The following is a 15,198-nucleotide window of genomic DNA, read 5'->3' as shown; positions in this document are numbered from 1 at the left end:
TTCTGAATGGAATTAATGAAATAAATCAACTTTTTGATGATATTCTAATATGACCAGCACCTGTATAGTGTGACGTATTTAGTGTCCAGCAGAGGGCGCTGAATTCATAGTTTCAGTTTGAAGATGAAGCGCGCGCGTGAGTGTGTGTGTGTGTGTGTGTGTGTGTGTGTGTTCCAATATAAGAGAAGCACAGTCAGAATGACTCTGCATCTACAGCGCACTTCATCAGGTCGGTCTCCTCTCCTCTTCTCTCCTCATCAGGACTCATTTAACAATGTTTGTTGTTTATTTGCTCCTCTGTGACTGATTAAAACTCTCACTCGCGTCTCATGCGAACTTTCTGAATGGAATCGTTCTGAATTCAGTTTTTTTTAGGAAAACCTCGCAGTAGCAGGTGAAAGATGCATGGAGGATTTCTACAGCTGCTCAAGAAGAGGAAGGAGGTGAGGAAGACTCCTCATCAGCCTCAGCCTGCTCTGGATTATTATAACACTACCTCTGCTTCAGTTTTTATTCCTTATTTGTTTTTCCAGCTGATTCCTCTGATTGGGATTGTTGGATGTGCTGCACTTGGAGCAACAGCAGCCTCCATTTACTTCTTACTGACCAAACCAGATGTCATGTGAGAGACTATTACGGGGTTAATAATGTTGTTTATGGGGTTAATAATAAGCATTGATGTTATGAATCTCGTTCCTGTATTCTTTATTATTCTGGACTTGATATGGGCTTCACAATGAGAAAAGTAAACGAAAGTTTTAAGATTAACAGAAAATGAAACTGCCTGAGCAAAGTCCGATACGTAATTTAAAAAGTTAATATTTAATGTATAAAACTATAAAAACTGTGCAGTGATCAATCTTGTTGACTTTTATAGTTTAAACAAGACTAGAAATCCAGAGCCATGGGAGACATTAGATCCATCAACGCCGCAGAAGGTAAGAACCGCAGTCTGGTTCTGGTGATGTTAACCAGCACTCACATGTCTGTTTAATCATTGTTCTGGGCTTCATCTGACAACTGCATACATGTAGACTGTAAACCGCAATGATATCAGATGAGGAGAGAGTGATGTAGATGATCTCTGAGAGACGGAGAGATGCTTTGAGGAGGAACACGAGCGGTGAATTTCATCTGGACACCGTAGAAACATTCAGGTTAACAGGTTGTTTGTGTCTCTGTTCAGCTCATAACCATTAACCAGCAGTGGAAACCAGTGGAGGAGCTGGAGCTGGTGAAGAAACTGACCAAGTGATCTCCTCTCGTCTGAATCCTCATACTAATTTAATCAGGATTTGGTTGTTCTCTGAACTCTGTTTGTATGCGCTGGAAACGAGCTTCGCACAATAGGCCTTTAACTGTGAAAGCCACCTGTGTACTGGACTCAAAACATGAATAAATGAATGATGTGAATTAAATATTCATCTGTCCTTCCTTTATGAAGGTTTAAGTCCTGTTGGACACGTTCTCTTTGCAGATGAATTCACCCAAAGAGGTTCTGGATGAGGCATTAATGTGTCCCGCTGACGCTCGTGTCCTTCAGAACAACAAGAGAATAAATCAAGGCTGCTGACAGTTCATCGAGTCATTATGCGTAATCTGATTAAAGAGGAAGTGCTGCCGAGGTCTCAAACTTTCTCTGCACTTCCTGCTTCTGCTGTTTGTTCCATTCGTGATTGAGAAACAGTCGTTGATTTCTGACCTGAACAAGCTGGTTTTATTCAGATCACAGATAGTCACAGACAGGCTGATTGTGTGTATGGGTGTGTGTGTATGGGTGTGTGTGTGTGTGTGTGTATGGGTGTGTGTGTGTGTGTGTCATGAATGCAGCCCATATTGTGTTAGAAATATGAACACACCCTTATAAAATCCACTGCATCATCATGAACATTCACATTCTCACATTTTAGGGCTTGTCTGTCTTCTCCTGTGTGTGTGTGTGTGTGTGTGTGTGTGTGTGTGTGTGTGTGTGTGTGCGTGCGTGACTCAGTGTTTTGTACTCATGTGATCAGGAAGTGTTTGACAAAGAGCTCTGAAACAACAAGCAGAATTAAACAACTGTAGACTGACAGCTAACGACCGGCCGTCACGCGTCTGTAAATGTAGCATGAAGATGAACGTACAAGACAAAGAGTTTGCGCTGTGTAACATCACCCTTCAACTTAGTAACTCATCTTAAGAAGACATTAAAACAAGCTACATTTTAAATGTGATATTAATGATTAGTTTATTAGAGGAATCGCTGAAATGTGCTCATCCTCAGTTCATCTGAGATCAGGATGAGTTTGTTTCTTCATCAGGTTTGTAGAAATGTGTCACTGCATCAGTGTCTCTGCAAAGGATGCTCTGCAGTGAATGGGTGCCGTCAGAATGAGAGTCCAAACAGCTGATAAAAACATCACAATAATCCACAAGTAATCCACAGCACTCCAGTCCATCAGTGAACATCTGGAGAAGACAAAAGCTGAAACACATCCAGCATTAAGATGTTTTTAACTCAAATATTAGTCTATAATCCATAATAACAATTCCTCCAGTGAAAAAGTGTTCTGGTGTGAATCAGGAGAGAAATCTGCACAGATCAAGCAGCGTTTAAACAGCTCTAAACAAATATGTGTCTGGATTTTGATGTGAGAGACAACAGCAGATGCACTTTTTCACTGGAGGAAGTGTTATTATGGATTATAGACTCTATGTATTTGAGTACACTCCACACACACACACACTCACACTCACACACACAGACACACTCACACTCACACACACAGACTCACACACTACACACATTCACACACACACACACACACACATGCACTCACACACACTCCACACTCACGCACACACTCTCTCTCTCACACACACACACACACACACACTCTCACACACAGACACACATTCTCTCACACACACACACACACACACACACACACTAAACACACACACACTCCACACTCACGCACACACACTCTCTCTCACACACACACACACACACATTAAGGCCCTCATCTTTTGTAAGTTCCACCCAAACTTCATGATGTCACCGGTAGAGAACGTACAGATGTTTATTTGCCAGCAGAATGTAGTCTAACCCGCTGAAACAAACCCAGACGAAACACACATGAGAACCAAATACAGACATTTAAAATGATTTTATTTCAAGTTATTCAAGCGCTTCAGCAGTCAGTGTACATCGATCATCCTGATGCCATCAGACACACAGAAAACAAATACCATAAACAAAGACTGAACGACCCTCACTCTGATGCACACAGCTGACATTGTTTCAAAAATATACAATCTACAACAAAAAACAAAACCATAAACATAATAAAAAGGTCATTGACAGTTAAGGTCACATTGATGTTCAGGTCATATTTCACAAGATATTTCAAATAAAAGCCTGCTTTTTGCATTGTGGCATTATTCTCATGTAAATGAATCACCTTCCCAAATTTAATGTGATTTAAACTGAATCTGGGGGCTTTGCTCTCTGAGTGTGCCTTCGCTGGATCTCTGTCCTGAGCACCTTCACATGTAAACCACCAGATATAACGTTATGCAGGAGCCAGATTTCACTAAGAGTTTCTACATCGATCGCCTTCCGTCGGAGATCACTCGAGCAGTGCCCGTGCACTACAGAGACTGGACTTGCTGAGGTCACTGAGGAGAGTGGACAGGTCAGAGGAGCTGCTGCTGTCCTTCTACAGATGCTCCGTGGAGAGCATTATCACTTACAACATCCTGCTGCGCTCTCAAAGCTGCTCTGACTGATAAGAACGCTCTGGAGAGAGAGCGAGGAACACTGTAAGAACACAGTTTCCCTCACTGACCGACGCACATAGAGCCAGCTGCTTGTGTCGCGTGCCACACATAATATACATATATATATATATATACACACACACACACACACACACACACACACACACACACACACACACACACACACACACACACACGCTCTCACTCACACACTCTCTCACTCTCACTCACACACACATACACATACACACACACTCACTCACTCATTCACACACACAGACACACTCACACACACACACACACACTCACTCACTCACTCACTCACACACACACACACACACACACACACACTCACTCACTCATTCACACACACACACACACTCACTCATTCACACACACACACACACTCACTCACTCATTCACACAAACAGACACACTCACACACACACACGTGTAGGTTTGGTTCACGAAATACAAGCAGAGCAATGGAGTCTCATTATTTGATCCGACTGAATAAATGAGTTTCACAGTAAAATCAGGTTCAGAGTGCTGTAGTAATCTTTCATTTTCTGTTCTAGACAGAATCAGGTGATTCTGCTGGATACACTGGAACATAAAGTCACAAAGTTCCGCAAGTGCAACGCCACGATTGATCTGAACGCACTGGTGAGTTTCAGTCGTGTGTTTCATCATTAAAGGCTCCTGCCTTCATCAGACTCGCAGCCGATGTGTTTCACAGAGGCCAAAGATTATCACAGCAAACTGCTGAACATCCGCAGAGAAATGATCGCTCTGCACGACCAGACGAGACTTCACATCAGATCCACACTCTTCATACATTATCCTGAGATAGTGAGGATCGACACGTCACACTAAAAACAAGCTTACTTGTTTGACATATTTAAGAAATAGTTCACCCAAAAATGCATCTGCATCAGTGTCTCAGCAATGGATGCTCTGCAGTGAATGGGTGCCGTCAGAATGAGAGTCCAAACAGCTGATAAAAACATCACAATAATCCACAAGTAATCCACAGCACTCCAGTCCATCAGTGAACATCTGGAGAAGACAAAAGATGAAACACATCCAGCATTAAGACGTTTTTAACTCAAATACATAGAGTCTATAATCCATAATAACACTTCCTCATGTGGAGAAGAGTGATTATGATGTTGTCTCTGAATTAAGAATTTTTTAACATATTTGTTTTAGAGTTGTGTCACCGTATTCTCCACAAAAGAAAAAAATCAGCTTAAACTCTTAGTGACATTATCTCATATAATGCTCTTTTAATATAATCAGATTATAAAACCATTATTACTTTTAAAACCATTTTATATGTTCATTTCAGCATTTACTAAAACATTAAAATCAAAATTGTATGTGTTAACTAGTTAATGCTCTCTAAACTAATCTTAACAAGTTTATTTTTATAAGCTAACATTAACAACGATTAATAAAAAATTTAATAATGCTTTGCTTATTGTTAGTTCATGTCCTTATTGTAAACTGTTAGCAATAAAACATTAATATTGTTCATATTTGAATGCTCATGAACTTAATCAGCATTAAGTTTTGTTAAGTTTTGTTTATATACACTCAAATATACACAAATAAAGAGTACATAACAACAATTAATTAATCCAAAACACTATATTCATTCAGAATAGACCAAGTATTTTTTTGTGTGTGTGTGCAATGTTTTTGCTGACAGTTTAATCATTTACACAAGAAATTTAATTATTATTATCATTTTCATTATTATGAGTTTTCTGGTGAAATCAGCAGTATGATATGCTGATGTTTTATGGAGTGTGTAATCATCTGTCTCTGCGTCAGTGTGAGCGCTGGACTCTAGGTGGCAGCAGAGCATCATGGGATTGATCCTGTGTGTCATCAGGGTGTGTTTCTGTAGGGTGTGTTTTTATGGGGCAGGGACTGGAGCACTGTGATGGTGTCATGTGGCAGGTACCGCGGTATTACTGTGTGCTGGAGCGGGTTAACTGTAAGCATCACGGGCACATGCGTGAGAGGACAGTAGTGCTCTGACGCAGACAGACAGGCCCGGCTTCCGGCGGTTTTGAGGGTGACGCACCCCTCCTTTCCGCGCGGGCGTCTGGATTGGCGTCTGGATTTAGCTGCTTGGGCCTGAAGGAGAAAAACAAACCCACGCATCCGGAACCACAGACGCTGAGCACATGTGGAGGTGAGACTGACTAAACAGCGGCCGTCCACACATGCTCAGCTCGGCCTCACAACAGGAAGTGCTGCGGTCAGCAGCTCACGCTCACGTTAGCTCATGGCGAGACGCTGTGGTTTGCTGCCATTATATAACGTGACGGGCGGGGGGTAATTGCTCTGGAATTGGGTGGAGTTTGTGTATTAGACACTAAACCCAAATATAGACTCAAACTTGTTTCTGCTCGACTGAAGAAACATCTGCTGCCCGAAAGCCTTCAAACACAGCGAACTGCTGCTGAACTACGACCAGAACATCACAGTCTCTACAGTAACGACCTCTGACCTCTACAGAACCAGACTGACCGTACCTGCTCTAATTGGCTGTTTTCTTATTGACGGTCTCTCTACAGTCCTCATACTTAACATGTGTGCATATTTGCATCGCACTGACCTTCTCGCACATTTGAATTCACATTTGCATGCATGCATTTGGCAGATGCTTCTAAGCAAAGCAACTTTAATTTCATTGAAGGCAAACATTTAATTGGCTCATGCATAACCTGGGAATCAAACTCATGGCCTAGTGTCTGAACGCTTTATAATGCTGATTATTATATACATGCATCATATTTTACTTATTACTTGGTTGTCCAAGGAGGCAGGGTTATTAGTAAAACTAGTTCAAGCTAAAACCATAAAAATAAATAAATGAATATATTTTCTTGGAATTTTTTTTTTTTTTAAATTAAGGCAATTTCTCATTTAACTTAACTTGAACTACTAAAATAATTCAAATTAAAACTAAAACTGGAAAAAAAATAGACATAAAAAACTAATAAAAATCACAAAAACACTCAACAAAATTACTAAAACTTTAACTAAAATTAAAATAAAAACAAAATATAAAATGTCAAATTCAAAATATTACTAAAACTAATAGTATCTCAATGATAATAAAATAACACTGTTCCAAGGTACCTCAGATTTTATCACAGTACAGTACATGTCCAAAAGCAAACTGTGGTGTTTTTCAGCAGGTGTTTGAGGACTGTGATTCTGATCACCTCGTCTGACTCTGTCTTCATTTATAATGATATATGAGAGTCCAAATGAAACAAATGCATATGTGCTGCGCTGAAAAATGCCGCGGTTTCACTGTAAAGGACATGTAGAAATGTGGGTTTTGATGTGGAAACAGCAGAAACATTAAAGCAATATTTGATTGAACCAGAAAACCAAACCATGTTATGAACAGTTCAAGAGAACGACAGACAGAGAGACAGACAATCAAACAGATACAGAGACAGATGGATGGACAGACAGACAAATACAGATGGATGGACAGACAAACGGACAGACAGACAGACAGACAGACAGATAGAGGGACAGAAAAGACAGACAGACAGGCAAAGAGACTAGACAGATAGACAGATATGGAGACATATGGATGGACAGACAGATAGAGAGACAGATGGACAGAAAGTCAGACAGATAATTGGATGGACAGACAGATAGAGAGAGATGGATGGACAGACAGATAGAGGGTCAGATGGGCAGAAAGACAGAGAGACAGATGGATGGACAGACAGATAGAGAGACAGATGGACAGAAAGTCAGACAGATAATTGGATGGACAGACAGATAGAGAGAGATGGATGGACAGACAGATAGAGGGTCAGATGGGCAGAAAGACAGAGAGACAGATGGATGGACAGACAGATAGAGGGTCAGATGGGCAGAAAGACAGAGAGACAGATGGATGGACAGACAGACAGAGAGACAGATGGGCAGAAAGACAGACAGATAGAGAGACAGATGGACAGAAAGTCAGACAGATAATTGGATGGACAGACAGATAGAGACAGATGGATGGACAGACAGACAGAGAGACAGATGGGCGGAAAGACAGACAGACAGACAGACAGAGAGACAGATGGACGGACAGAGAGACAGATGGATGGACAGAGAGACAGATGGACAGAGAGACAGACAGAAGAGAGACAGCACAGATAGAGAGACAGATGGATGGACAGAGAGACAGACAGACAGACAGAGAGACAGATGGACGGACAGACAGATAGAGAGACAGATGGATGGACAGAGAGACAGACAGACAGACAGACAGACAGAGAGACAGACAGACAGACAGACAGATACAGAGACAGATGGACAGAGAGACAGACATTGTTGTGCGCTGCAGAGGTGAAAGTGATGGTGTTGATGAGGTTTCTGCAGCAGACGGCTGGATTTATTGTCTTGTTTATGCCGTGAGTGAGTGTGTTTGTGTGAGTGAACCACAGTGAGCTGGTTAACCCTGACCACAGCCAGACCTGGAGGAGGAGACCAGTTACACCAGACCTCTATTTATTTGTCAGACTGTCTCTTCCAGAAGCGCTTCATTCTGCAAAAACTCCAGTGCTGGAAAAACTCCGGAAAGTGTTTGTTTATGTTTACTTGTTCATCATATTTGAACTGGTCACCACTGAACAGACCAAAGGTACCAGATTAATGCTGTAAGACACGACAGGTAAACAACACAACTCACCCTGCTTCACCAGTGACTCTTCACAGCACATGAAGACGGGAAGAAGTGTTTTTACATTTTATTAAATGTTATGTGTAAATATGCAAATGAGAAAATATCTAATTAAATATGCATTAATTTGCATAGATTTCTAGAACAGAAACCTGAAAATTAAATTCATAATTCTTGTTTGATTTTGTTTTCATATTAGACTTAAAGGTTTTTCAGAAGATTTTGGATTTTGGATCACTCCAGAAACCAGAAAATAGTTAGCATGTTACTAGTATGTTTCTAACATGTTTAACATGTTGCTAACAAGTTACTAGCATGTTTCTAGCATGATTAGCATGTTGATTAGTATGTTACTAGCAACCGCTGTCAGTTTACCCAACTGTATTTCAGCACCCCGGGTTGCCAGTTGGCGGAAAACTCAGCATATTTCTTTTAATTCATCTCAAGTGCGCTCGTTCCTGTTTGTGTCGTCAATCTGGCAACCTGCGTGTGCGTCAAGTCTGAGGACGAGGGGCGGGGTGAAAAAAAACCCTCTCCAAAATTTTGAATTTGAACTGCAATACCTAGTTCAACCACTCGGTGACAATCCTACATACAACTCCTTTAAATACACCATAAGTCTAGTACAAAAGTTTTCACCCCCTCAATGAAAGTCTATGGGATTTTAAGTGGATTTGATAGTCTGTTTTATGAAAACCGTAAGCCGTATCAGTTAGAAAAGATATAGCAACCCGAGTCAGACCAGTCTGAAGGTCTGACCCAAGTTTGGTGGTTGTAGCTTTAAAAGTCTAGGAGGAGATACGTTTTAAAATTTGGTCTCAGAAGAAGATTTTAAATAGGATTTCAAGCCAACTTATTAAAATTGTCAAGTTTGGTGTCTGTATGAGAAAAACTCTTTAAAGATAGGGATTGAGATTGAAATCTGCAGACGCTAACAGATAAAGTGCAATAAAACAAACCCTTAAATGTGTATTTTAGATGTTTTTCCAACAAGTCTGAAAGAGGGCATGTTACAGAAGCAAACTAGACCAAAACTTGAACTGAGCAGTGCGTGAAACACTCTGTTAATCTGCAATGTCTCGCCTTAAACCTAAACTATACCTGCTATATCCTGTAAGGCCTTTTACTTCCAGTCTCTCTGTAGAGCTGAATTCTAACACTGTTGTGTTGTTTTGAGTGTGTGTCACAGACAGAGCTCACACACACACACTCTTATCTGACACGCTCACACACACATGTGCGCAGCCCCATCCACACGTTACACGTCAGACTCACATGACTGAACTCTGTGACCCCTGACGGGTGCGTGTGAAATACGGCACACACACGCTGAAGCTTCAGTGTCCTGAACATACAAATGACACACAGGTGTTGAAGGTCAGAGTCACGTTCATCAAAATCACCACAAATAACCATCATCAGCAGCTCAACAGCAGCACTGTATACATGGCAATCAATCTGGTTAAATCACGATAGTGTCATCTTTCCACTGTCTGCATCAGACTAGTGTTTCCTGTTTCTTCAGGGAATTTCCTGGACATTTTTAGCAGCTCCACACAGAATCTTCTGAAGAAATCTGATGCTAAACTCGGACACAGAAACACACTCTACAAACAAAACACTGAAAGACAGACTGAGAAATCAGTAGATAATAACATTAATAAATAATCAATATCAGGCTACATGTCTGTTAAATGCATTATCTGTTCTTTTTTATTTTGAGGATAAAATCATTAATAATCATTCAGCAATATAATTTAAAGCCATCATTTTTAATATTATAGGCAAAAGTTTTGCCTTCATTTCTCCACTTAAGCTTATAATAACATATTTAATATATATTATAAAAGTTTAAGATTGATTCAGTTTTAATTGATTTTTATTTTCATGAATAAAATTAGGGTAAGACTATATATAATGCATAATAAACATAGTTTTAATGCATTAAATATGCCTTTGTATGATCTTATGAATTATTGTAATGTATTATAACACTTAGCTAATCATTATTACAGCTTTAGAAAGAATGATGCATTAAAACATGACAAACAAACCTTCAAATATTATAATGCATTTGAACTGTGGTTGCAATTATTTATGAAAAGATATAATGCATTATAATGTACATTATGAATACCTTTCTAATGCATTATTCATGAAGGATTTAAGTTAAAAAAAAAGTGATTTGTTAGACACTCGATCTGATGAATCACGTCTGCAGTGAACACTGTATGACTCACATTATATTTCTGTGTGTACCGCGGTAAATAAAGTGTAATGTGGATGTGGTCAGTGTGTTTGGGGTCAGAACAGAGGTGGTGTTTTCGCTCTATTTCGGGTTTAAGAACAGCACATTCTGCTCATAATGACTCGAGTGTCCGGAGGCAGAGACGAGCTGCAGGTCAGACTGAATCCACAGGTCACATGTAGGTCACAAACACAACTCAAACAGTCTCACACTCGCCGTCAGCAGATATCGGAGTGTTTATGTTCCTAAAGCACTGAATTCAGTCGAAGGATAAAGCACTGGAAGAATCCATGATTTCAGACGCAGAAGGAAAATGAGTCGATGAGATAGTAATTAAGCAGCTAGTTGTGTTGTGGTCAGTCTAGTGATCTAATAACAGCTGATTACTGCACGGCACCCATAGAGAGCAACTATTAAGCTTGGTTTAAAGGGACAGTTCACCTAAAAATGAACATTTGCTGTTAATTTACTCTTCCTCAGGCCACAGGGATGACTGTTGTTCTTCAGTAGAAGAGTAAAGATGATTTCAGCTGAAGCCGTGCTCCTCTGTGAATCACAGAATGCAAGTCAATGGCTACCGTCACTTTAAGAGTCAAAACAATCCTATCAGGGAACATTAAACTCCTGATGATATACTGAGATCTTATGAAGTGAAACTGATCATTATTTACAGCATTATTACTGTAATCCAGAGCCTCAGACAAACGGGGAAATATGATTCTTTTCTGCGAACTGATTCTTTCGGACAGTTCGTTTCAATGAACTGATTCAGTTCACTATAGGAATAGCCTTCCTGATAATGTTCGGGGTTCAGACACTCTCTCTCTGTTTAAATCTAGATTAAAAACACACCTCTTTGGTCAAGCATTCAAATAATGCATCTCATAATTTTGGACTGCAGTTACATCTGAACAAATGTGCAATATTATTCTTTAGCTTGGGTTAAACTAATTAATTTTACTTGGCTGGAACAGCAGCTATGCTAATTATGTCTCTGTTTGTTTCTCTGTTTCTGCTGGATTTCCACAAGCTCCAGTCTGGATCCAGAACACCTGAGAATTATGATGCCAGCCCCTCAGAGGACCTCAGATGATGTTAACCCAGAGACAACATACAGAACTAACACATTTTGCTCTAAGTTTGATTGCATAATTGCTGTTAATAGTGTTAATCGTCTGTTTGTTTACGTCTTTTATTGATTTTTCTGAACATTTCTGCCGTATGCACATAAACTGACAGTCATCACTGATAAGCTACTACTAAATATTGTAGAAACTTAATTTTCTGTAAAGTTGCTTTGCAATGATTTGTATCGTAAAAAGCGATATACAAATAAACTTGAATTGAATTGAATTTCTGTAAGTTTGTTTTGTAATGATTTGTATTCACACACAGGATTGTATTATTAAAGCACCCAATAATGATGTGAAACGTGGATGTTTTGCACGTCTAAAGCATATAAAGTGAATAAAGTCGTCTTCATCAGCTCACCTTTTTACATGAACACTGAGAAACCATAAAAAGGTTGATTCGGCCCTTCATTCAAGTGTTGTGTTCACGGTGTTCAGTCCGAGTCGAACGGTTTCCTCAGGAACTGAAGCTGAATCAGTTCATTCATCAGAATCAGATTCGCCGCTGTTTCCACTCGTTTCATCCAGTTCTCTAAAAAGATCCGGTTCAGAAGAATGATTCGTTTGTGAACCGAGCATCACTCCGGATCGTTTGTCTGAGGCTCTGGATTACAGTAATAATGCTGTAAATAATGATCAGTTTCACTTCATAAGATCTCAGTATATCATCAGGAGTTTAATGTTCCCTGATAGGATTGTTTTGACTCTTAAAGTGACGGTAGCCATTGACTTGCATTCTGTGATTCACAGAGGAGCACGGCTTCAGCTGAAAATCATCTTTACTCTTCTACTGAAGAACAACAGTCGGCTCCATCTTCGATGGTTTGAGAGTAAATTAATAGCAAATGTTCATTTTTGGGTGACCTGTCCCTTTAAGATGACAGCTGTAAGTATGACTGGACTGAAGCTGCTCTGCAGAGATGTGTTCCTGAGGTTAATCAGTTCTGTAACGCGTCTGAGGCGTGAGATTACAGCAGCTATCAGTCTCCGCAGCCAGTCAGGACGGTGTTTAGCGTGAGCGTCACAGAAACCATACAGAAACCATAATGACAGGTCTGCTCTCGCTGACCACATAAACACAGACAGGACAACAGTCTCCCAAAACACAGTCACAGCCTACGAATGAGTGACTGCTTCACTGCATATGAAACAAATTCAGTCCTGAAAAATTGGTAGATTAATAATGAGCTGCTATATGACGTGCATGGACTATTTTGATGTTGGTCAACATTTGTGTTTATTAAATAATCAAGAGCAGATGTTCTTTTGAGCTCCACTGAAGAAACAGAGGTTTGGAGTGACTTTAATGAACTCTCATCACTCTTCCTCCTAATGATTCACACTCAGCAGAAACAGCAAACCACAACAAACGTGTCGCAGGAGCTTCTTTTTATTTGCTTGTGCATGCTCAGAACATTCTCCATCCTGACGTTGATATAGACGTAGCCTTATAACAGCTGGATTAACAATAAATAGAGAGGATATAAAAACAGCAGCGATGCAGACGCTGTCGGGGCCGGAGTAGACATGAAGCGCAGAAGCCGGTCAACAGATCTGCAACACAGAGAGCATGCGGTCAGGAACACGAGAGAGAGTTAAGAACACACCGGACAGCAGACACACACACACACACACACACACACCTGTGTTCAGGGCAGATTGTTCAGAATGTGTCCGTACACAATGTTGTACAGCTGCTCCTTGGACATGGTTCCGTCAAGTTTCACTGAAACAAACACAGTCTGAATGACGCTCGAGTAACGTTACAATACTGAGATACATTACGTTACTTTACTAATCACAGCAAAAGTGAAATGAAGACGCCACATGTTTAGAGACTTACTGACGTCAACCCCGGAGTCTTCCATGATTTTAGTGTGTTTGACATACATGGGCCACACGTGTCCGTTGAACAGACCGGGGGGGTCCGGCACGGAATAGTTCCTTGAACTGAAACACAGACAGAGAGAGAGAGAGAGAGAGAGAGAGAGAGAGAGAGAGAGAGAGAGAGAGAGAGAGAGAGAGTGAGACCAGGTGCATGCTGGACCTTCAGACGCAGCGGGCGTCACTCACCTCCTTCTCTTTTTGCACTCTTCGTATGGAATGGAAATGAAGTATCGTTGGTCAAAAACCTCGATCAAAGGTCTGCGCAAGAGACACAGCGGTCAGTAAAAGCACGGGTCTGAGCGGTCAGTGAACACGCTTGCATGCGGCGCTCACCCGTAGGTGTAGAGCAGAAACCCCTCCACGATCAGGATGTGAACGCCGCCGTCCTCGTCCGGAGCGTGCCGAAGGATCTCCGCGTCCAGCGAGTTGTTGACGCCGTGGGATCGTTCGAACTTGACGGGGTTCTGCTGCCAGGCGAGGATGGTGCTCATCATGGCGTCCATGTCCAGAGCGCTGATGACTGCGGAGGGACACACGCACAAGTGAGCGCGAGCACGCGGCGCGGATCGCCAGACGTGCAAAACACACGCTCCAACCCCTGGATAAGAACCTGGCTTACCATCGTACTGCTTAAAGCCATCTTCATCAACTTCAATCTCATCTTGGGGCTGAAACATACACCAGTGAGACGCGCTGCAGAACACTGACCCTCCCACCGCCTCGCCCTCAACATCTGACCCACCTGATCTCAAAGCATGACCAGCTCATACTGACCTTGAAGAACTCATCCTGGTGGACCACACAGCAGTTGGGCAGGTTCTTGATCAGCCGCTCCGTCAGTGTAGTTTTCCCGCCGTTCGTCACCCTGTGGGGCGGAAACACACGTGTTATACATGTGCGCCAAACAACATGCACTTTAAAGTGAAAACGGTCAACATTTACTCACACTCAAGTTGACGGTAGCCACTTTCACAGAATGGAGAAAATTACAGTGGAAGTCAATGGCTACCGTCACCTGTTTGGTTTCCAACATTCTTTAAAATATCATTATTTGCGCTCAGCTGAAGAAATAAACTCATGCAGGTTTGGAATAACTTGAGGGAGAGTCAATGACAAAATTTTCATTTTTGAATGAACTGTCCCTTTAAATGCACATTACACGCACACAATGTAATAAACACTTAGTTTTTTTTTAAAAAATGTTACCATGGTAACCGTAGCTTGCGCCAAAATGCCAGTCATCACTGACATTTATTAATTTAGAAAAACTCTCTGAAAATATTCCCGCGGTGTCATTCTGGCGGGAATTACTGTTACTATGGTGATGTTGCGAGAGCAGCACGCGCTCACTCACCCTCCGATCCCGATGATGATCTTCATGCTCAGACTGAGACGGACGCGCGTCCACGCGAGAGAAGAGAAGGTTGAAGGAAGCGTCAGCTGCTCGAGTGCTC

The 15,198-nt window shown here is 41.3% G+C and overlaps 2 protein-coding genes across 3 annotated transcripts in view; one reads left to right on the top strand and one right to left on the bottom strand.

Moving 5' to 3' along the window:
• Window positions 1-186: 186 nt before the first annotated feature.
• On the top strand, window positions 187-1,418 carry LOC109075982 (normal mucosa of esophagus-specific gene 1 protein-like). Its single transcript, XM_042775672.1, has 5 exons — window positions 187-229; window positions 366-443; window positions 534-622; window positions 878-938; window positions 1,187-1,418. Exons 2-5 carry the CDS (start codon window positions 402-404, stop codon window positions 1,253-1,255), a joined length of 261 nt encoding a protein of 86 aa, XP_042631606.1. The 5' UTR covers window positions 187-229; window positions 366-401; the 3' UTR covers window positions 1,256-1,418.
• Window positions 1,419-13,229: 11,811 nt separating this feature from the next.
• LOC109064130 (nicotinamide riboside kinase 2-like) overlaps window positions 13,230-15,198 on the bottom strand; it is a 2,032-nt gene continuing 63 nt past the window's right edge. Inside the window, exons 1-8 of one of the 2 annotated variants that reach the window (XM_042775670.1) lie at window positions 15,099-15,198; window positions 14,519-14,609; window positions 14,364-14,412; window positions 14,078-14,264; window positions 13,931-14,002; window positions 13,701-13,807; window positions 13,501-13,583; window positions 13,230-13,411 (exon numbers count right to left, since the gene is read on the bottom strand). The exon at window positions 15,099-15,198 is cut by the window's right edge and continues 63 nt beyond it. In XM_042775670.1, coding sequence (XP_042631604.1) covers window positions 13,507-13,583; window positions 13,701-13,807; window positions 13,931-14,002; window positions 14,078-14,264; window positions 14,364-14,412; window positions 14,519-14,609; window positions 15,099-15,124 — 609 coding nt within the window. In that variant the 5' untranslated portion in view covers window positions 15,125-15,198 and the 3' untranslated portion in view covers window positions 13,230-13,411; window positions 13,501-13,506. The remainder of the gene's footprint in view (window positions 13,412-13,500; window positions 13,584-13,700; window positions 13,808-13,930; window positions 14,003-14,077; window positions 14,265-14,363; window positions 14,413-14,518; window positions 14,610-15,098) is intronic. The other variant, XM_042775671.1, reaches the window with a different exon arrangement.

Source organism: Cyprinus carpio, chromosome A18 (assembly GCF_018340385.1).
Source record: "Cyprinus carpio isolate SPL01 chromosome A18, ASM1834038v1, whole genome shotgun sequence".
In the NCBI taxonomy this organism is placed as follows: domain Eukaryota; kingdom Metazoa; phylum Chordata; class Actinopteri; order Cypriniformes; family Cyprinidae; genus Cyprinus; species Cyprinus carpio.
Note: the sequence above shows the minus strand (reverse complement) of the source record. Positions and strands in the feature narration are given on the sequence as shown.